Here is a 23,312-nt window from a genome sequence, read left to right as displayed (position 1 = left end):
GGCAGATTTACTTGAAGATGATCATTTCACCTGTGGCCAGGTTAACCAGTCCCCAGGCAGCTGTTATCACTAACGTACACAATAGCTAGCCCCAAGGAAGCAGTAGAAAACCCAAGAAAAAAGCTCTCAAGGACTCTCAAGGTGGAATCAAAATAACTGTGGCTACAATCCATGCTCAGACACAAAGAATCAAACAAAACAGAGCCCAGGAAGAAGTTAGAAAGACTTCTAATGTTCTCACCTTCCTTACGTCTCTCTAAATCATGCAGCCTTCTAGCATCTGTATATATTTTTCATTGGACAGCCATGCTTTTTTTCATTGATTCCCACACACATCTTCACCTCAAATCTTCCTAAATTGTCAACTCAATGTGGATCATGAAAAAAGTGGGCCTCTCCCTGATGTGACCACCTCGAGGCTTTTATGATATGATTGCAAAATTCTGCAAAATAATGGCAGAGCCCCAAGCAAAGACCACCACAGAACTGCACCTTCCATACCCTTCTGAATGGTTGCACGGTATCCAGGACAAGAGTTAAACACTAGAACAGGTGTTACAGGAAACATGTGAAGCTATTCAGGACTACTGCTAAAAACACATCTAAGGGACAAAACAGGGTGAAATGTTTAACTTAAAAAAAAGGATAAAATGAAACAAAATCAGATGAGACACAGAACGAGGAGGGAAGGGAACACTACAGTACAAGTTGTGTCTCTCCTCTCTCTTCAAACAAGACAAGCGCTGCCATGAAGAAAATGTATAGTTACCTGCATCCATATCTGCAAAGAATGGAACAGCCAGTAAGAAAAAGAAGGAACCAGAAATTCAGTGTCTCAGAGTTGGATTTTAAAAGGTTATATGGAGAGAAAATATAACTTAGAAAACTGCGTGTGAACTCTATCTTGATTAGGGGACACAGGAGCTAAGTGGTTTCTGATCATTACTGTCATAATTGCATTTAACGCAAAAAATAAAATATGGATATGTTAACTGAAGAAGTAAATGCCCAATGGCAAAAGAAATATCTTATTCTCATGCAAAATGATTATTAAATGTTTAGAATACAATATAAGGGGAAAAACATACTCAAAAATATGGTGGTGGGAATCTGAAAAGCTCATATCTGTGACTAAGTAACAATACATACAAATTACGTATAAACTCAATATCCAGATCAGAGAAACATTTGAGCAATATTTAAGGAGTACTACTGCATTAACATTTGAAAGGACAGAACTATTAGATAAAAAATAAATTCAATAGCATTTCATGGTTCTACTCTATTGCTCCGAACGCCAAAGTGAATATAGCCAGTTAGCTAAAAATACTACCGAACTATATACCTAAGGATTTTTACTGTTTAGTATTTTATTACTTTCTTGACATGTGATACATCAAAGGAATGATTTAGAATACGCTACAGAAAAGTTTAAAAAACTAAATTTCCTGAAGCTTGAGACTGCCTGCCACACAGCGTACCTTCGGGAGACTCCTCCTGGACGTACGTGCCGGTCAGGTACCGGTGCACCAGCGCTGACTTGCCACTGGCCAGGTTACCCACGATTCCCTGAAAGAGAGCAACGGACAATAGATAAGCATCATGGCATGACTCGATTCGGCAATCTGCGAATAGAGAAAGGTTAAAATGTACAGGACTCCTAAACATAATCACAACCAAGCATGGGCTGGATGGCCAAAAAGTGGCTCATTAAACCCTTCTGCTGGAGTAAAAGGGATTCCAACACCTTCAATTGACAGCTCACGTTCTCATGGGCCTTGACAGCTCTACGAGCACATCAGCACTGTTCGAACACACACCGGTGATGGCATCTTCCAGACACCATGTGTGGTGGTTACATCAGGAAAGTGTGCGGTGAGTCAGCTCATCAACATTCACTGTGTACCCTTAATATACTCACAAGGCACCGGGTTACAGGGGACACAATGGCAGTACAGAGTAATACGGGGATAAGAGGGATGTTCTGGTGCATTCCATCACGACTTTGGGTAGAATTTCAGAGCTGGGTGAGACTACTTGAAAAGAGCCACACGGGGAAAGAAGAACGTGGGGAGAGACTAGAGGGGCGAAGCAAGGCAGGGAGGAGGAGAGCAAGCCTGCATCTCTGGAACACGGGACTGTTGCAGGAATGAGAAAGAGGACAGAGCGGGCCCACGTCAAGGGGGCAGAGGTGTTCACAGTGGGTTAGAAAAGGCCGTTAGGCGTCAGGGTGATGAGAGGGCCACTGCTCTAGCAAGTGAGAGACAGCAGGTTGAAATGGACGAGGAAAACAGCAGTAACTTGCAGGCAATGGCAGCTGCATGATCCTTCTTCAGACAAAGTTTCCCTGTTAACACAGCCGGGATACCTGGACTAGAGGCGGGCAGGTCCCTCAGGAAGCCTTCCCTTGACCTGTGCTCGGGATCTCGCTCCCCCTCTGCCTTCCCTGGGAAGCTGCTAATCAACCACCTCCTTCTGTATGCTAATTCGTAACCTCCTGTATTTAATCTCCCCCCTCTAGAACTCTCCTATCTGCACTTTAGCATGATCAAATCAATTCTTTAAGAAAAACAAGAGACCTGCCCCTGGACATAGGTCCCCTTCTATGAAGAGCCTACCACCCCCTTTCCACCAGAGCCAGACTCAAGGCTATGCCTCCCCCAGGCCTACTCTCTGGCCCCCCTCCAGCCTCCACCCTAACAATCTGAAGTTCCACCTGATCGCTACAAGGATGCTGCCCCTGAGGTCACCAACGACTTCCATTTCTAAACCACCAGCCTTTCTCTGGCTCCTGACCCTAACCCAGCCCCATCACCAGAAGCTGTAGCCAAGATTCTCTTTCTTCCAACTTTCTGCCCCAGGCTTCCTCCTCGAATTCCCTGTTCGGCCCACGTGGGCTCCTTCCCTCGATCTCCTAGATTCTCTTAGATTCTTCTAGATCCTCGATCCTAACACCCCGAAGTATGCCTCACCACATCCTACTTACACTCAATAAGCTGATTCCAGAACCTCATTGTCCAGCCCCACAACGGCAAGTGCCAGGTGTTCCTACCCACCCCCACCACAACTACATAAGTTCCTCGTACACACTCGGACACCATCCACACTGCTACCCAAACCCCAGCATGGCCAAATCTTGCCATTCTCTCTCCAATCTGCTCATCATCCTTTTATGACCACATCCCCACCAGCCTCTCAGACCAGAAACCTGGAAGCCTTCCCCAATGCCCACCCCGCCCAGAAGTCACGGAACCCCTGCACTTTTGAGCAATCACATCCTCACTGTCACACCAAGACAGGCTGTGTTGTCCACTGGATCTTGGAAGCAGCTGTTAGTTCATCTCCCCCTGCAAGCTCCCCCTCTTCACCCTGAGACTATCAAAGACATCCTTTAAAATTACCACTGTGAAAATGCTACTCCCTCATTTCACAACCCTAGGAAGATTCTCACTGCCTGCAGGCCAAAGCCCAAATGTGTAGGAACAAAGAACAAATCTTCTCCCTCCAAATCCTCACACACGGCGTTGCTGTGGGCGCACAGTCCTGGTGGTAGGTCTGTGAACTTAGCACACAAACTCCGCACTCTTCCTTCCACCTGGGCACCCCTCCCTTCCTCACCTGACGGGAGTTTTGGATGGTCTCCCTGCTTCTCCTCTGCACACCCAAAAACCTTGCACTGTGACTGGGATGTTGTTGGCTCTATCTCCCACTATGCTCGGGTCCTTGAAAACCAAGAACTATGTTTCTGGATAGGGCACTCTGGCAAGGACACCAAGTCAGAATCCCTATTTTGATTACCGTTTTCAGCCCCAACAAAGAGCCTGGTAAATATGGGATGGAGAGATAGATAGAGGAATGGAGCGAAGAATGGATGGAGGGATGGATAGAGGGAGGGAGGGAGGGATGGAAGGATAGATGGATAGATGGATAGAAGAGAGGGAAGGAGGGAGATTCATTGGTGGATAAATGGATGATGATGCCAACAACTAGAAGAACAAACACAGGAGGGAACAAATTTGGCATGAGATTGCGGGATGTAAGTTAAAATTTGACCTTTCTAAAACCCTTAATCCAACCTGCCCCCCTCACCAGTCACAGCCCTTTCATGTCTCAGCTTCCCACTCCTTGCTTTGTCTTCCAGATTCCAGCTACTAAACCACATCCTGACAGGCCTTGCTGTCTCCAGGCACCTAGACCTCTCCCCATCAATCACTGCCCGAAATACTACTCCTGCTCATCGGTCAGCAATCAGTTCAGATGTCACCTCCCCTGAGAGGCCGTCCGAATGCCACAGCCTCAACCTGGCACCTCTCCTCAAGGCGTCCTTAAGTGCCCTCCTGGCTTGTGACTTATCTCTTTATTTTACCAACCTCAGTATGTGGGTATGACTCTCTCCAACACTGACAATCCCCTACGGGCAAGGACCGCATCTCATCTGTTTCCGGGTTCTCTGTACCCCAGCCTTGCCCCCAGTCCAAAGTGGACTCAACAACACTGGCCAAATGAACGAATGAATGACTCCAACACCAGTGAGTATAAATGAGATGCTTTATCTCTACACCTCAAAGGCAGACTACGTGGACAGATCCTAAATAAAGTTGTTTCCCTTCCTGACTTGACTTCTGTCTCCTTTTTACCTTGGGCCTCTATAATCTGAGAATTTCCACCTATTAATTATTCTTTTGCTCCAGGGCACCTGCTGTTTGCCAGCTTCGTGCTGAGAAAATCCAGAACAGTATGCCACAGAAGTAAATTTTTAATTAAGATTCAAGTTGCTCTTTCCCGAGGAGGAAAAGGCTCAGAATCCAGCACGGTCCCGTCCGTGCTGTCTGTGTGTGGCAATATTCCTTCCTTCTTCCACGGCAATGATCACAAAGAATCAGCTTACCCCTTAGAAGGACCAAATCAATCACCCCCGGGGGTGGAGCGGGAAGGTGCTTTATTTGGTTTCAATGGCCACCTCAGAGACCTGACGCTCGCACACCATGGGCATGATTTTAATTTGAAACACTGGCGGAAACAAACAGCCAACTGCAAGGAGGAAATAACGTAACGGACAAAAATGCTCTTTCAGCTGTAGAGCTCCACCGGGATCCATGAACTGCTACTGGAGGTAAACCGGAGAGAAAGGAATCAGTCCATTCTGGGTCCACAGGCTTTGTGGGGAGAAACGAGGTAACCCGGGTGTGAAGGTGTACTGAAAATTACAGAACTGCATCTTTCACGTGCCAACAGGTCATAACCATCAGCCCCGCATCCTCTGGGCAGCACCAAGACCTGTCAGGGCGCCATGCTCCACACCGTCACATTACAAGAGGAGAAAGAGCGTGGTGTCTTTGTAAACTGATTTCTCTATCGTCCCATACTTCACCACTCACCTGCGAAACGTGTGGTTTGCTGAAAAGGAAATCGAGGCTTTTAGTAAAAATCCCAGCTAGGAATTCAAAGAAAACATACAAATCGGATGTGACAAGTTGCTGACTGACACCCACCTGCACAGGCAAGATGTCTAAGGTATTTATTCTTTCTGCCCAGGGATAAGCATTAAGCACGCGCTGCCCGGCACACATCTCGAGTGACCTGGGTTTGGATCCACTGCAGCCCCAAAAGCAACTGGCCATTGATTATCTAACCACCACACAACTTCAGAAAACATAAGGCATGGTACCACCGCTCTTGAAAATAAAGCAAACATTCAATTGTTTTCTCTGACCAATTCCAGAAGATTTATTGCAAAATATGACATAAAAGAGCCCATTTGAGGTTTGCTATTATGTCATTTAATTGCTGTGTTTGTGAAACGGAGTCAGGAGTTCCGAGGGCACTGACCTAAGGGGCCACCTGTCTCGGGGGGCTGTACTAGGGCGGGGAACAATTGCAGTCCTGTGGACACACAGAGGCTGCCTCTGAACAAAGGACCACTTTCTATAGATGCTGAGAACTCCTTAGCACAGAAGGGATCTGCTGAGGAGGCCAAGAGGATGAGCCGCCTGCTGCTTCCACAGGGGGAGGGGCCTGGACTAGAGTCAAGCTGGCCGTCCCGCTGGGGTCTTGTCCCTCCACAAGCACAGGGGGCAGGACACAATGTCCTTCAAAAGAACTGCAGAGTCATTCACATTCCCTTATCCACAGCATGAAGTCAACCCTTCAGCAAACTCAAGCAAACTTGAACATTTCCGTTTTGGGGAATACAAGTCCATGTTGTCTTTTAACGTAATCACCCCCTACACCTCCCAGCATTTATTCCAGAAAATTACAGGCTTTTGAAATACCAGCAGAAAACAAGCTTTTGGTAGTAAGCTTCCTCAATTATGGGCTGGTCTGAACATGCGGGCTCTGGCAGAACCCTCAACAGGCTACCAAAACTGGGTCTAAAGCGGAGGGTTCCAGACTCAGTGATCCCAGCCAGTGCGTCATACTGTCAAAAGGGTGACCACTGGCCTCATGTGGCTATTTCAATGTAAATTAATTAAACTTAAGCATTTCAAATTCAGTTCCTCAGCCGCACTAGCCACACTTCAAGTACTCAACGGCCACGTGGCCCCGGTGGCTCCCTCAGTGGGCAGCGATGCCAGAGAACATTTCCATTGTTGCAGGAAGTTCTACCAGCGGTGCTGATGTGCAAGCACAAACTGCAGGCTCCAACCCCAGCTCCACCACGTACTAACTGCACCTCCTCGGTCAAGTTCTCCACGTCTCTGAGGCTCAGCGTCCTTACCTGCAAGATGGGGGTAATGACAGCAACTGGCTCATGGGGCGGCTCTCAGGATTAACTGAGACGATTACACAAAGCACTAACACACCCCTCGCAGAGTAAGTGCTTTACAAGCACAGTCATTGTCGTCATCATCAAAACACTGTTCCTGTTGTTTTGCTCCAATCGTGGAACCTAAATGGACCTTGGACTGTCTCTCAAGGGTGGATCTGAAACTCGTAAATCTTTCTGAAAAACTCGGGTAGCAACACTGCCAACTTCTCGGCCTCCATTTGACAGGTATTTCCTGAAGGTGTCCTCCAGGATTAACACATGCCAGGTAGAGCAGTTACGAAACACACAGGACAGAAAGAGGTGGCTGTTTCGGGGCCAGTCTTGCGGAACCCGGGCTTCTGAAAGGGCACTGGGACTGACGGACCCTTTGTCTCTCACAAGAAACCCGCTGGCAGGCGCCACAGAGAAAGGTCAGAGTTCGGGTGGGAGGAATGAGGGGCAACGGGAAGGAGATGGGCCCAGCCGACGACACCCAGAGATGGCAGCAGGGACAGCGTGTCAGACACCAATAGGAGGGCACAAGACTAGGCCTCTCACATGTCCTTTATTTCTTAAAGACGTGTTTTTCCTGGTCACAAATGTCATATATACTCTCTTCAGAAATCTGGATCTTCTTTGTTGCCCAATTTCCTCATCTCAGAGGCGAGAAACCTGAACGGTCCTGTCCCCGTCCCATGTCCCATGGTCCTCCACGAAGCACCCTGAGGGTGGGGCCCATGAGAAGTAGACGTCCAAGGGCCTCTGGGGACCACTGGGCAGACAGGCTAGAGCTACCGATAGAAATGTGGACCTTGGGAGAAAGGGCACACGCAGGGGAAAGAAATATTGAGAGTGAGGTGCCGGGCAGAAGGGAGCAGGCCCATGCCCGAGCCACGCTTAATCCACAGTCTGCTGAACAGGAAAGCTTACCCGTCTCCATTTTACAGTCCATCACCTGAGAAGTTTAAAGAGTACATATATACGCACACACACGTACACACATATACATGTAAATATACATATCTACACACAGATCCATCCCCCAAATGCCACTTATTTTGTAACAAAGAACATGATTGTCTAAAAGTTCTATCTGTCCCTTCCTTCCATCCTAAGGTGGGACACACAGTGGGGAGGTGCTCGAAGGTGTGGCTGCAATAGACCCAAGTCATTTTTTATAAGCCAATTTGAAGTTTTAAATAATCTCACGGTGGTTCATAATAAAGTTCATAAGAAACACAAAATTCTTCTTTTAATTTTATGCCACTACTTTGTAATACAATAAATAGTCACTTTTTTTAATGGTGAATTCCAAAGCTTGATGGCTCATTACAGAAACTTTCCGTAACATCTTGCAAAGGATGAATAAAGGCATGGGTGTGTGTGTGTGGGTGTGTGTGTGTGAGAGAGAGAGAGAGAGAGAGAGACAGAGAGACAGAGTCAGACACAGACACACACCCAGATAGACCCCCACCTGGAAGTGAGAATGATAAACGGATCCTGCCCTGCGCACACAAGGCCACACTGACTGGCTGTCCTTCAAGGCCGTTGCAGGCACACTCAGAGCTCTAGCCCCAACTGTCAGCTACAACTGGCCCCTCCCAGGGATGCACTTAGAGGCAAGCCCCTCGTCTGGGCCCCAGGAGACCAGCAAGCCCTGGGACGCAGGTTTGTGTGTGCTCACAGGTCACATCCCACCTCGTACCGAGCACCCCCTCCTGCGGGTGAGGAATGACATCCACCAAGGCCAGATGAACCACTCACCACTTTGAGCTCCGGGACAGATCGACTTAGCGTCCATTCCTGGCTATTCACAAAGGCATCTGTAAAACAGGAGGGTAAAGCAGAGTTAGATGCTATGACTTACTTAAGTGCAAGGTCAAAATGCCCCCAATGTGCCATTTCTCAAACCACAAAGACACCAAGACAGCGCAGACCAACCTCCTCACGTTGCTTCCACCCCAGAGAAGTTGCGATTTGCCAAAGTTCACACGGCCGTTCCAATTCTGTGTTCTGTCCCCTAAACCATAATGCACACTCTGTCCAACAACTCCAAAGGGGCTTTATACCTTTCCTTTTTCCCCATCTCAAACTGCTCCTGCCCCAGCCCTACAGGTGCCATCCTGTCCAGGGCGTGTGTTAAGACCCTTCTGAGTGCACACAGCTACAAGTGTGAAGAGCAAGGAGGCTCCTGGCTTTTCCAGAACTCACCTTATAGCCAGTCGGTCAACTTCTGGTCTTTTGGTTTTTCACTAAAATAGTCACTTTTCTGAAATCCTACCAACAAAGTGATTATGGTAGATGAAAACTGGATTTTGAAAATCCAAATGATCACAAAACAACAACATTTTACAGTTTAGAAGAAGACTTTGTGCTGGAGTTTTGATCTTCACAAACATATTAGATATCAAAGATCCAGTCAGGACACTTTAGGAGATGTGAGAAAGATGAGGGGTCCCAGCCACTGTGGGGCCTTCTGCAGACCCAGCCCCACCCGGTCAGCACACTGGGGGTGGCCTCCCATGACTGCCCATCTCTGCCTCTCACCCCCATGTGTGTAGGTCAAGGTGGACCCACCCAATGCAGATGACCCAAGTGACTGATTTTCTACGCCGTCCAGTTGACATTTCACATCAATGAGACCCCACAACACCACCCACACTACGTACTCATGACAGACAGGGCCAGCTGGTGAAGAGTGGCAGAAGCTCCGGCCACTACCCAGCAGAGGGCAAACAGCTCTCCTTCCAAATGGGATTCACTTTCTATATATTTTCCACAAATTCAGAAATTTCATCATTCTGTGTTATGTCCAAGAAGAAGTAACACGATTCACAAAATGCCTAGAAATCAAGAAAGGCCATTGGTTTCAAACAGACACAGGACATTTGAACCAAGCAGCTGTGGCAATGAAGCAAGTGGCAGGATCACGCAGGTCCGCTAGGGGCGTCATGGAGGAGGACAAGAAGTGCATCTGCAGGAAGCGAGGCGAACACAACCCACGGTGACACGAAAATGGGGTGTGCGGCCACGCAACCAGGCAGACACCGCTGGCCCTGCAAAGACGGAGGCAGAGGTCTGCTGATGCTCAGGAGCAGGACGGCCCATCAGAGGAAGACTCTGGGCCTTGAGGAAAGGACAGATTGATGGATTAGAAGAGATGGGAGGCCTCAAGCAGTTGGAGAAGATGGAAGGCTGATAAAGACACCCTGAGTAACCTCGAAAGCTCAGTTGGAAGGGACTGGTGTTCAACATCAGAGACGCTGGACTTTTGGGGACTTGAATACACTGCCAGTGGGCAGAGCAGGTGGGCAGAGGTGTGCCTGCAGGAGCTAAGGAAAGATGTTCACGAAAGCCAAGACCAAGAGCTGCTTCTGGCCCCACTGAAGCGAGCACACTGGGGGCTAAGTATCGGGGATACATACCATGTTGTGCACCTGACCACCCACTCTCTGGTCACCCAAGCACCACCTAACAGGCCACAGGTAAGTCATCACCTGTAAACAGATAAACATGGAAGGCAGCAGCAAGGGGCCTGACCCCTTAGGTGCTTGGCAAATGGTAACTGATGTTGTTACTAGTGAACAATGTTACTAATTAGGCGGCAAAACACCATTTTCTGTCATCAACTGCTTGGGAATGTGGCCTACAGGCCCTGAGGGGTGACCCCAACGGTCTAGGGACGACAGGAGAGTAAATGACAGTGACTCTCCCAACATGAAATGCACGCACCCAGAGTGGCCCAGGAAGCTGCCCTGTTACTGTACTTGTAGCAAACCCAATGCTGGTTAAGTAAATTTGGATACATCCATACAATGGATACTAAGTAGCCAATAAAACATTTGAAGCCTCAACATACTGAAGTGCAGGTATCTCGAGGCTATAGAGATGTAAGTATACAAGCATGCACATGTATAAAATATACACATAAGCTTGTCCAGGCTGAGAACATTTCTGGGAGAACTAAAAACTTAACAGTTGTTGATTTATGGTTTGGGAACCAAGTGGCTTAGGGACAAGGGTCGTAAGACTTTCTTTTCACTACTACCTTTTGGTATCTTTCAAATTTCATACTATCTGGCATATAAAAAATTAAATAATATGGTTTTTAACATGAATCTTAGTAGTAAAACAAAGTAGGAATTAAATTTGAGCTCCATTCATGAACGTACTGCTGATTCTTAAACACATACTACTAAAAAATTATGGTTATCACAAGCAATATTAAATATTCATTCTAAAATAGGCAGGGCTCCACTAAACAAAGACGTGATTATAGAAACACTGGAACCACGTGTGGTGCCTTTTTACTTGCAAATACATCCTCATTTGAATAGAATATATTTGAGTTCGTGACAACTCAAAGAAAATAAAAGCTTGACTTCCCGGGCCAAAAACACTCATCTTCCATTAAAAAACATTTATTTTAAAAACTTTCAACATCTCCATCATCGCCCAGTAAGAAGGGAATGCTGCCTCAGACAAGGCTAAATAAAAAATAACAAAGATTTAGCAGAAGACTTACAAAGCAGGATACTCCTTTATCTTGTTTATCGGGACTTTTCTGTGGGCCGGACACGATGCTAGATGGGGGCTAAAGAAACGATGCTAGATGGGGGCTAGAGAGACAAAAGAGGTGCAGCCTCCCCTGGAAGAGCTCATCACAGGGTGAGCCGGGTAGGGGCAGGGCAGGGGCTGGGGCAGACCAGGCTGAATGCCCTATTTCAAGTTCCATGGTGCAGCAACACTGAAAGAAAAAGCATGCTTTGGGGGAACACACCTGGGAGTGTGAGTGTGTGCATGTGTGTGTGTATGTGCACACATGTAGGTTCCTGGACCAGCTAGAATCAATAGTCACAGAAGACGTGTCTCATGTCAGAAGACGCCATTCTGTGCCTCACTCAACTCCTCCACTTGGAGTAGAATAAAATTAAGAAAATGCATTCCCATGCACTGGCTTAAATGCTACTGAATTGGAATTTACAATAAAACACAGCCGGTCACCACTGACTGACTGCGTTTAGCCTGTGAATAACACTAAAGCTCCTCCAGCTCTCGTCACTGAGGGTCAGGAAGGCCCCAGGGTGCCACGGGTAATCCCTAGCACTGAAGACATTTCATCGTGTCTTACCATGAACACGGCACCACTTCAATTACATTTTATTATTTAAATTTGAATCATAATATGACAAAAAACTCCAAGATTAGGGAACACGAAGTGAAGAGGAACTTTTATCAGGGGTAAAAACCCCAAACACTTAGCTTCTTTGGAACAGAAATCAGAAGGTGGTCAGAGAAAGGACAGGGCCTTGCAGGTGACGGTCAAAACAGATCCACCGGGACAGGGGCCCGAGGACACAGGGGCTGGTTCCACAGAGAGGTGGAAAATCAAAGTTACTGAAGACTAGGGGGCAATGTTATCCATTAAACAGACCTTCTTAGCTCTAGTTCTTCTGAGTTGATGACCAAAATATTTGAAGTTGAAGGAAAACACACCAAATCCTGTCAAACTGGTACAGATCCCCAGGTCATACTCATGGTGTATTATTATTTTGGTTCTTAAGAAAGGGAATTCTAAATAACTAAATGTGGATGCCAGGAGAATTCCTTTCTAATTTAACCCTGTATCCAGATCAAGTCCAATGAAGCTCAGAATGTGAAAATGCTTTGTAACCACACCAATACACACTGCTGTGATGCAGAGCAAAGAAGCTGCCAGAACTACACTTTCAAAGGCAAAGATGCTCGGGGTTTGGACAATTAATGCTGAACAACAAGAAAAGTGAAGTTCAAAATACCTGGGTCATCCATTATGGCATCTTTAGTAGTTTGTTTGTTTTGCTTACCTGTATTTTTTCACAATCAACTTTCATTAGTCTCAATAGTCTTTTTAAATATACAATTAAACAGAAGTGAGCGGCGCTGCCCCAACCTCACCTGCAGTGACGAGAGTGAGGTCAGCTGGCCTTGGCTGTTCCGAGTCAGGTAGGAGAATCGAGACACTAACGTATGCACGACACAACCTTTTATTCCTGCTTTGGTCTCCAACACTCTTGACTAAACTGGTTAGTGAGTAATAAACACGTTTATACACAAGCCACATACATGGCGACGACATCACTCGAGAGCGGCTTTGGGGTTTAAGCCAGTCCCTGGTACTGCCCGGCTGAGGAGGACACAGGAGAGTGACTGTCCGCTGGGGTGGAGGGCTGGGCTCCTGCTAACTACCACCAGCCTTCGCTCCCACAGCTGCCTGAACACTAGGGTCTTGCTCGGGCACCTGACGTGGCACACCTTCACGAGGGCCATGAGGATTTCACCCCCCATAAACTCCTGCTCTTCATTCTGAGTGCCTGTGTGACTCTGGACTTTTTAGGACATGTGACCACGTGCTGCCTTTGAAACAGGAGGAACAACCAACACCGGGAAGAAAACCCCTTCGCAATCATTTGGCGGGTCTCCCTCTCCTCCAAGGAGACCTCCCTCCTCCCCATTAGCTGCTGTTTCCACCCTCCACTTCTTTTCCAACCTCAGAAATGTGTGGAGAGGCCAAAAGCACCCCTGCACCTGTGTCAACCTGGCTTTCTCCTACTGAGGAGCGGGGCCGGCAGAGCTGGGTCTGTGGATCTGCAGGGCATGGGCAAGAAGACAGCCTTCCACAAGACTGGCTCAGACAACGTGGACGTGTAAATAAAGACCACCGTCCACGTATCAGCGAAAGGAGCCTCGACTCTGAGGCTGCCCTGCTCTCCTGGCCCCTGACCCGAGCCTGCCTCGGTATCCCTGACCGCACCCCTGTATCATGACACAATCACATGCACTCAGCTCGTCTTTGAAACTAACAGACTGAACCCTCTCCAGACGACACGCAAAGACTGGACTCCTTGAGGGCTCTCAGGAAAATGTCTTATTTGCTTGCCCCCAGACATCCCGACGCCCCTTTCCTGTTCTTTTAGAAGAGAGAGCGCTACAAAGGACTCAAGGCTTATTTCAGAGCAAAGGTCCTCTCCACAGCATACAAGCTGCTTCTCTGAACCACCAGAGACAAGCAAAGAGGCAGCGAGGCTGTTGCTCCCGAGCCTCCCCTTCCAGGGTCACCTCCGGTCCCGCACTGGCTACCTCTCAGTGACAACGACAAGACTCTGGACCCCACAGAACGCAAACACCCATTGAGGCTGACAGATGAGAACAGACCTAGACCATCTGGGGCAGGGAGCTACAGGGAGAAACAAGACAAACTCCTAACAAAGCTATCCAGTTGTTTCTTTTTACTCCCGGGAGAACTGTTGATTTCCCTTGCCCAGGAATTTCTTAAAATTCATCCTGACTACAAGTTCCCTTCATTCTCCGCTTGCTAATAACACGAATTGAGGGACTCAGCTCCAGGTCTGTTTTCAAAAATATTCATATGCAGAATTTAATCAGGAAATTTAAGGTCCTCGTTATACTACACACAAAGTACGTACTCCAATTTGAAAGCCGGAAATGTTCCTTTTTCGAAAAACCCCCTCGGACCAAAGAGCAGAAGCACAATGTGTATGTGTGTGTGTTGGGTGGGGGGGGGGGGGGGGCACACGCCTGATTCCCAGCTGCTTAGTTAGCTCCTGGCTGCCCATCCGGGATCACGGATTAATCACTGAATTCCTAAATACCAGGAATGCAGGTGAAGAAACGTTCCAGCAAATAGACAAAATTACAGTAATTCTGTCATTAGACAGAAAGCCTCTGTTTTCCCCTGTGTGCTACGGTGTTATTTTGTATCATTACAGCACCAACTCTTTCCACTCTCTTTACTTGACTTGAGGTATGGAAAGTCAAAAATTCAAGTCTTGAAACTGACAGGATTTTGCAAAGTAGCTGAGAAATTTTATCCTGTCCTTCAGCATTTTCCTCCAATATCTCAGAGTTTATTTAATTGGAGAGTATGAAGACTGCTACAGACAACATTAACCTTTTCGTTCCACCAACAACCAGGAACACAGGGGTTAAGATCTGCCAGTGAAATTACCCCTTCGTTATGTCCCATTTCCGCTGAGCCTGGACCACACAGTTACACCCTGACCTTCCTTCAGAAAAGCATCAAAGCTGTAGTCTGACTTGCTTCTTGTTCACTTCATGCTGAAAACCAGCATTATGTAAGAATATACATAGGACTTGACTGGCATAACAGTACATTTCAATTAAAGTAATCAGTTATTAAGGACAATTTATTAGCATATCTGGTGGGGGGGGTGTTGAAATTACAATAAAAATGGATATGTTTTATTTTCTCCTGGTCCTCCTGCCCCGCCCTGCCCCTCCCATGGACACTGATATCCTCCTCCCTAAACAAGAATGCGAAAGATTCTTCAAGAGCAAAGAAATTACAATGAGTAAAAATACAAGTCTTCTTTACAAAACGCAATCAAATCTCTTTGCAATACTGGCAAACAATGCAATTTTTCCATCACAATTAATTTGGTTGGAGACAAATGATGTCAGTAACTTATAAAAACACTTTAGACAGAAAACTACCCACATTATATGTGACTTTACCATTGTCTATGTGACAAGCAATGACAACCCTGTACACACGAATGAAGCATGCAGAGAACAGAATACAGCGTTTCCCTTGAGTTTTACGATTGACCTCGGTGAGACGGATGACCATCTCCTGAGCCCTCGCTGTGCCCCAGGCTCCTTAAACACCACACCAGCGTATGGGTAAGGTTCTCACCTCTCCCACCGCAGGGCACAGCTGGAGAGGGCCAGTGACTTGCAGCAGGTCACCCCGGCAACCGAAGCTTTTAAATCTCTCCCTCTTTACCTGCCATGCTCCTCGAAGAAGAGTGCTCCCCGCCCCACCTTGCCTCAGAGTCACCTGGGACTCTTGGCAAAACTGGAGACAGGTGAGCGTCAGCCAGGACTCATCCCCCAGAACTTCAGAATCTGCATTTCTAACCAGCTCCCCATAGGATTTCTTTACTCTGACTCCATCAGTTTTTCAAAATTTGCTAAGCAGAGGTTGCAGATGTAAAATTTCAACATCAGGAAATCAGACTGTGGATGATGGGAGCCCTGCATCTCCCACCTGGCCCTGCCCGTGCCGATGTCCAGGGCCCTGCGGCAGAGGCAGATCCAGGGGAGACAGAGGGAACTCCATGCCAGGAGTCATGGTGGACAGTGACCTCGGTAACCTTCCGAGTCTCTCTAACACTGTTTCCACAAGGGTAAAATGGAAGTGCTTCTTTCCTACTCAGAGAGATGACGGAGCCCCTCGTCTAGCAAAAGGCCAACTACCTAGGTGGAAGCCCTGCCTCTGGGGGTGCGATTAAAGAGCAAGACTTCAGGTACCCGTTTCCTGGGTGCCGGGGCTGCTGGGGTGGACACTCACTACCTGAGTTCACTGCCTGCGTCAGGGCCACAGGTGAGCCTGAAATAAAGTGGCCCAAAAAGCACTGATCAAGCAACGAAACCACAGTGATGAGCTACCGTAGTTCTAAGCAACCCGGTGAGGAAAACCAGCTAAAAGGTATTGTCGGTTACTTTCAATGCCGGGACAACTTATATCACGTTGAACCACGTGGAACTGCTGTTTGGTAGGTCGAAAGTGGTCGAAAAATGGCCACTTCATGTGGTTGACCCAATAGCACGAGAATGCATAGAAAAAAATGTACCCATGCGGCATGATTACCAGTACATGTATTATCAGAAATTCTGCAGAGTTCTAAAATAATCCTGAAAATACCTATATTCATTCTATCTTAGCAGAAAACAACAGAATGAAATGAGCAGAGCAAGAGGACCACGATAAACCAGGCGCTCTCTCAACAGACTTGAACCGAGATGACGACACCCCATCCCCTGGGTCCCCACCTGCGCAGCCTGTGAGAAGCCAGCTCAGTTTCCACTCAGGCCTCCATCTCCACAGCTGGCACTGTGTCCTTCCTCAGGGTCTCAGAGCCTTCAGCTAAAAGCTCCCCGGCTTTCTTCATTAGACAAGGGAGCTGAAATCTCATCTTCAGTATATTAAACCAGCCATCCTTTGGGGCGAGGGCTCACTCCCCAGCAGAGCTGTGGACTCATTTCTTCCTCCAAATTATCAACCAGAAGCACAGCATGTGGCCACAATTAGAACGACTTTATGGTCTCTCCCTCCCCCTTATTCCTGTTTGGCTCCGATGACCACAAATAGACTTTCCAGACAAACCTCGTGAAATGATACACAAGGGTAAAAGAAAGGAGCCTGAAATTGCAGGTGAAATTTTTAAAACATTATCTCAGGGATTGAGACATTTAACTCGAAACTAAATTTCACGAGGATTTTTTAAAAAATATTCTTTTTAGCCACAGAAAAGCGAAGGAGCATTTATTTTTAGTTGAAAGCATTGATAATTCCAACCTATCAGTGGAAACAACAATGGGAAAAAGCAAAAGCATATCCACAGAGAACAGGAGCGTTGGCGGAGACTGCGGCTCCCATGGCAGTGTCATTTCTGTGCTGGGGAAGGAAATGCACATCCTTAATAAAATACAGAAATCCATTTCAATGCAGCAGAAAACAGCCACACTGCAAACTGGCTAATACATAATACATCGATGACTCTCAAAAGGAGGACTTAACGGAAGCTCACTGCACAGTTTTCCACAGTATAATTTAATTTCTCATTTGAAAATCTTTGAACCTCTATGATAAATGGAATAAAGCATAAACCTTTGGGATACCAAATTCTTTCTAGGCTTCTCTAGAAGGTCAGGTTGCTTTTCAGTGGCCTCAAAGATGCACAAACAAGAGTTTCCCACCCCACATTCCCTGACAGCACTCCCCCTCCGAAATTGGCCCTCCCAGTGCAGGATGACATGCGCCAGACCACCAAGATGCCCCCAATCCCACCACCGCAGACACGGCCAAGCCATGGCCTGCGATCCCAAGCATCTTTCCCCTGAGCCCTGATGTGACTCACTAGTCCTTCACAACACCACCAGCATTTAACTGGGTCTTTTCGCTTCTCCTCTAAGGAACCGCACAGGCAATGCTGCCAGCCCAGATGAGCTCTAGGGGATTCACAAGTTTTAAACTTCTCAGAGGATGGATGATACCTTTTGCCGACATTTTCCTCAACAGTGTTCCTAAAGGCTTCATACGCACGTTATTCCAGAACTCTCTGAGAACACCAGTGTTGTGCTGGGTGTGTAAAGAACAGCTTAAAAGATTCATGTCTGAGGATAAGGACAGTAGAGGGTGTGAGGATTTGAGAATGAGAACGCAGGGGAAGAAAATTTTCCTTTCCTTCTTCAAATATGGAAATAGACGGCTACCTACAGCCTCGAGGGGAGCAGGGGAGCCACTTGCAAAGGTCTCTTGGGGACAGCTCCAATAGTTTCACGTTCTGTCTTTCCTTCAGAAGGACACGCATTTCATTAGCTGACACTGCTTCAAAACATTTTATTCATAAATAACTCAATCATCCTCAAACCCATGACCCGATTCCATCTTCCATCTGATTCCAGTTTCATTGTTATAAAACCAGGGTGATGATGGGTTTTGTTGCAAATGTCTTTCCAGGGCAGGCTTTGGATCCCCAGGCAGGATAACACCACCGTCCTAGCTCTTGTTGACCTGAGACAGAACATAAGCATCTTCACAGTCACAGACAACAAGTCTGTCTCCAAGCTCAAACCAGGGGCCTTCTCTCAACACTGGAGTCCCTAGAAGAAGCACCCAAGAGCAGGCCTCCAAATACTTTCTGCTGCGCCCTCGGGACTTCTGGTGAAGCATCACATCCTGCTGTTTCCTTATTTCAGCTGGGGTCTCACTTCCAGTTTTAACTCCCAAACCTCAACAGCTTGGCAGCGAGTTTAGACACCTTCACTGCACGATGCTGGAGGAAATGCAGTCTTCACAACACCTTGACTGCTAACTAAAGTCCATGGAGAAAGAACGGCGTACCATCCACGTGATGACAGCGCCGTCCCGAAAACAGAAACTATGTGCGAATTCGGGTTTCTAATTATGTTAACCCCTCTGGCGGCAGAATGCAATCTGGACGCGATTGTTCACTTTTTGGAAGGTGTTTCACGGCTCTGATGAGTACATTTTGGCCATGAAATGCTTAGGGAAGAAAGAGGTAAATATTCAATCAAGTATTTGGGGATCCCATTTAACCAGAGGCAATTCAAAGGGGTCACAAAACTTTTGGGGAAAAAAAAGTACATTCAGTTTTAAATATATATATTCGGGCCACAAGCTACAATGTTACAGAAAGTCAGCCCCAATTTCCCCTGCTAAACCTAACACTGCCACCCAAAACCTTCTTATATTTCAGCTTTCTACACCAAGACACCCCCAAACCAAAGACACTGCTCGAGTTTACAGGAGGCCTCCCTGGCCCCTGGCCCCAAACCAGCCTGACTCAGCCTGTCTTTGTTCCCACGTCCCGGCAGTAACACCTGACAGTCCCACCCTGCCCAATGCTGGGAAAGATGTGGGGGCAAGGAAGGCCCAGGAATGAGTCTGGAGTCTTGGGATGCCTTGCCTAACCTGAGTCATCTCCATCCTTCCTTCCACAGAAGCCAGGGGTGAGGCCTTGTCAGAAGCCCACAGTGATCCAGGCCACCACCATCGCCCACTGGCCCAGAGACCAGCCATGGGGACAGGCCTCCCTCGTGCTTCTTTCTCTTCTCCAGAGCACCACTTGTTCAAGGCTCACCACGGGGTTTAACACGGAGTAGACATTCAGCCTGTACTTCGCGAGGATTTATGGCTGAGCCTTGGGTAACAGCTTCCATAAAGTGGGAAGGTTAACAAGACCTTTAAAACTATGGCTGGTGTGATTAATAACTATGAAACGATATTGCCACCTACCACACAGGGCTACTATAATGAAGTGTCCCTGAGACAACGACCCTAGGAACACACTGAGCCGTGGCCCCACCACTAAAACCCCAGCTGTCACGGCTAAGGACACACAGTCTCCTGCCAGTGGCTCCTGGCACTTCTAAGAAGCAGAAGAACCTGGTCATCTTAGAGCAAAGTCAGAATCCTACAGTTTACAGGATTTAAAATTTTAAACAGTCTTTAAGGATTCTTTAAAATATTTTAACACTTGAAATTGCAGAGTCCTTGAAAATGAAAATACTGAAATAAGGACACTTTTATGAAAAGGCATGAGTCAGAAATTGCCAGAAAAAACAAAATCAGTAGGTTAAATTCACAGCTATTATTCTGAGATGTAAAAGCAGACAGTTCTGTTTTTGCAAATGTTTTTCCTATTGAAGTCTGAGCAGACACACATATTAAAAGGTAATTTCTATTATGCAACTTAGACGCCAGGGGTAGGCAACAATCAATTTATCTGTGGAAGTTAAGACAACACTGAAATAAACACGAAAATTTTCCCTGGTTAAAATAAATACTGAAGAAAATAGGAGAGAAGGCTTGGATATTTACAGTTCATATGCTGAATTTCTGTCAGTCCCATGCTGGATATAATTGGGCCTGACAGTTTTAATTCCATAAAGAATTGTAAACAGTCAGTAATATTTTTTAATTCATGGTGCAATTAATGTGTATAATAAGAGATGGCTTGATAACAGAGGACAACGAAGCCAGAAGATGACCACAGAATGTGCAATCAGAATTAACCCTTTCTCTACTGCCCCCGAATTTCAGCCAAAACAAACGACTAAGAGGTTGGCCGGAGGAGCGAAGGCACAAGATCCTCAGGGCCTAGGATCACTCCTGCCCAACAGCAGGGACAAAAGGCACAGAGAGGACACTCTGCCTCTGTCCCCATCGCCTGTCCATCAGCGAGAGAGAAACATCACTCCATCCAGGACTGCAAGGAGTCATGGGTAGGTGGGTGCTGCTGTGGTCAACCTTTTCTGAAGGTGCTTCACGAGGACTAACTACGTGAAATACAGACAGTTAACGAGCAAACCAACACTTCCCCAGCTTGGTTCAAATCCATACTCTGCAAGGAACACCAGGGCAACTTCCAGCAAGTCAGTTAGTCTCTCGGGGCCCCTTTCACCTGTAAAATTCAGTCCCTTCTGGCTCTCACATCCTAGAATCTTTTCTTCTAGGAACACCCTTCCAGGCAGACCCATAGCCAGCTGCTTGGGGGCCGTGCCAGCTTCTCTCTCTAATGGGCCTCTGCTGACCAAAAGAGGGGTTTCAGAGACCCTGGATCCTTTACATGGCCTCGTAGTGCCTGTGGCTAAAACAACCCATGACTTAATGTAGACAAAAGCAAATCAAAACCAAAAAAAGTTGGGATATTTCTCTTTATAGGGTGGAGACATGTTCATCTTGAGAGTTAACGTGAATGATTTTTCTTTTTCCCTACAAATAAGTCTGCAGGCCATGCACAGGAAATGGGCAGTGATTTCGTGGTGCCACTAGCAATTTTGTGGCTGCATTACATGATTAGAATAAATACTGCCCATCAGCTTGTAATGCCCAGCAAATCTAATCACGGTCCTGGGAGGAGCGCTGAGCCGGCTGACAAACGGATCCATCTCCCCTCTCGTGGGCGTGGTCCTGGCCTCCTGTCCAGCAGACTACGATCAGGCTGCAAAGTGCAGAAGCTGAACTTAAATGAGCTTAAATCAGCATACTTAAATGTCCACTGAGCCCTCCAGGACCTCACATGACTCCTGGGGACCCCTCGGTCACTGACATTCGGGGTTAACTAATTAGAATTAGTTAGCATATAAACAAGTGCAAAGAATGTTGTCTGGAATTATATTCAACTAATCTGATAGCAGTGGCTGTCTCTGAGGAGTAAGATGCCGGGGGATTTTCTTTCTCTCTTTTACCGATTTCCATCCTGTTTTAATTCTTTACCATGGGCATGTATTATTTTTGTAATAAGAAAAGGCAACAGAAACACCTCAGACAGGACTAGTTCCTTTTTATGCCTCTCAGAACCAGAGGAGTGTGAGATGACTCATCCACGTGGAAATCAAGGTGGCAAACCATGAAGCCTTTAACGTCAGCCTCAACGTCTGAGCATTGAACAGCATAATTAAGGAGGAAAATACAAGGAGTAGGTCCCCATTGTTTCTGTCCTTCTTAGTCATCAGACTACAAATGTCAGATTCTTACCTGGTTTTGAAATTACGAAGACCATTTAACAGTAAAATAATAGACATAAGATAGATATAGATTCCCAAACTATGGGGAGCTGGTCATCATCTCCCACCCACCACCACTATTCTCTGCCCGTCAAACGCAGTTGAATGCCACCGTGGGAAACGCAGGCTGCAGCAGGAGCCTGTGCCGGGCGCATGGTTAATGCCATGCAGGTTAAACTGGGAAGAAGAAATCTGGTTCCCCAGGCATCCTGGAGCTTCTTCAACTCCTAATACTTTGTCCTCTAAGTCTGAGATGTGTTTGCTTTCTAATCACACCTAACTTGTCAGGGTCCCCACATGTACACACAAACAGGGTGAGGCGGGCAGGACATGTCCCGAAACGTCCAAAGGAGATGCCTGAGCTAGATGAAGAAGAACAAATGACCCTGGGAACCAAGAAGTTGCACAGAAAGAAGGTTCCTGATCTTTTTATTCCTTATTCTTTGTATCACTAAACTTAAAGGGAAACAGTCACCTAGTCATACTACTACTAAAACCAGAGGGTGATTTCTGTTACTTTTTACAAAATGTTCACGATATATTTGCAAAAGTAGTAGACACCCAAACTGCCACGTTTTCCAAATGGAAAAGCCAGTAACTACCCGCTGCTGGGTAGTTACAGTAATGCAGAGAAACCAAGATGACTTCTGGCAGACAGATGATTTTCTGCATGTGAATAAAAGGCAACTAGTGATGTTGAGCATGTTTTCAGGTGCCTGTTGGTCATCTGTACGTCTTCTTTGGAAAAATGTGTGTCCTCTGCCCATTTTTCAATCGGATTTTTTTTTTTGATATTGAGTTGTATGTGTTTTCTATGTATTTTGGACATCAGCCTCTTATCAGATATGTAGCTTGCAAACATCTTCTCCCATACAGTAGGTGCCTTTTTGGTTTTGTTTTGTTTTGTTTTTTGTCTTTCGTGAGGAAGACTGTCCCTGAGCTAACATCTGTACCCGTTTTCCTCTATTCTGTATATGGGATGCTGCCACAGCATGGCTTGATTAGTGGTGAGTAGGTCCACGCCAGGGATTCAAACCCGCAAACCCCGGGGCCGCTAAAGCAGAGTGCACGAACTTAACCACTACGCCAGCAGGCCAGCCCCAGGTGCCTTTTTGTTTTGTTCATGGTTTCCTTCATTGTGCAAAAGATTTTTAGCTTGATGTAGTCCCATTTCTTTATTTTTGCTTTTGTTGCCCTTGCCTGAGGAGACATATCTAAAAACATACTGCCAAGACCAATGTCAAAGAGCTTACTGCCTATGTTTTCTTCTCGGAGTTTACGATCATTTCGTAATGTAAAAAAAATCAAATCACTATGTGGTACACCTGAAACTAATATACTATTGTATGTCAATTATACTTCAATAAAAAAATAAAACACTGCAACAAAATCCTTATAAAAAAAGGTAATTAACATCAACTCTTGGTTAACTCTTCTATTTAATTTC

General features: G+C 46.6%; 1 protein-coding gene across 12 annotated transcripts in view; it reads right to left on the bottom strand.

Annotated features, from left to right (window-relative positions):
* Nucleotides 1–23,312, bottom strand: part of AGAP1 (ArfGAP with GTPase domain, ankyrin repeat and PH domain 1) — a 561,575-nt gene that overhangs the window by 361,994 nt on the left and 176,269 nt on the right. For all 12 annotated transcript variants that reach the window (XR_009217063.1, XM_058533270.1, XM_058533272.1 and 9 more), the window contains 2 exons: nt 8,513–8,571; nt 1,482–1,569 (listed from right to left, as the gene is read on the bottom strand). Coding sequence is in view for 9 of the 12 variants with exons in the window: in XM_058533270.1 (XP_058389253.1) it covers nt 1,482–1,569; nt 8,513–8,571 (147 nt within the window). In the remaining 3 variants the exon portion in view is untranslated. The remainder of the gene's footprint in view (nt 1–1,481; nt 1,570–8,512; nt 8,572–23,312) is intronic.

The sequence above is a fragment of the Diceros bicornis genome, chromosome 37 (genome assembly GCF_020826845.1).
Source record: "Diceros bicornis minor isolate mBicDic1 chromosome 37, mDicBic1.mat.cur, whole genome shotgun sequence".
Taxonomy (NCBI): Eukaryota; Metazoa; Chordata; class Mammalia; order Perissodactyla; family Rhinocerotidae; genus Diceros; species Diceros bicornis.
The sequence above is the reverse complement of the archived record's forward strand: the minus strand, read 5'-3'. Positions and strand labels throughout refer to the sequence as shown.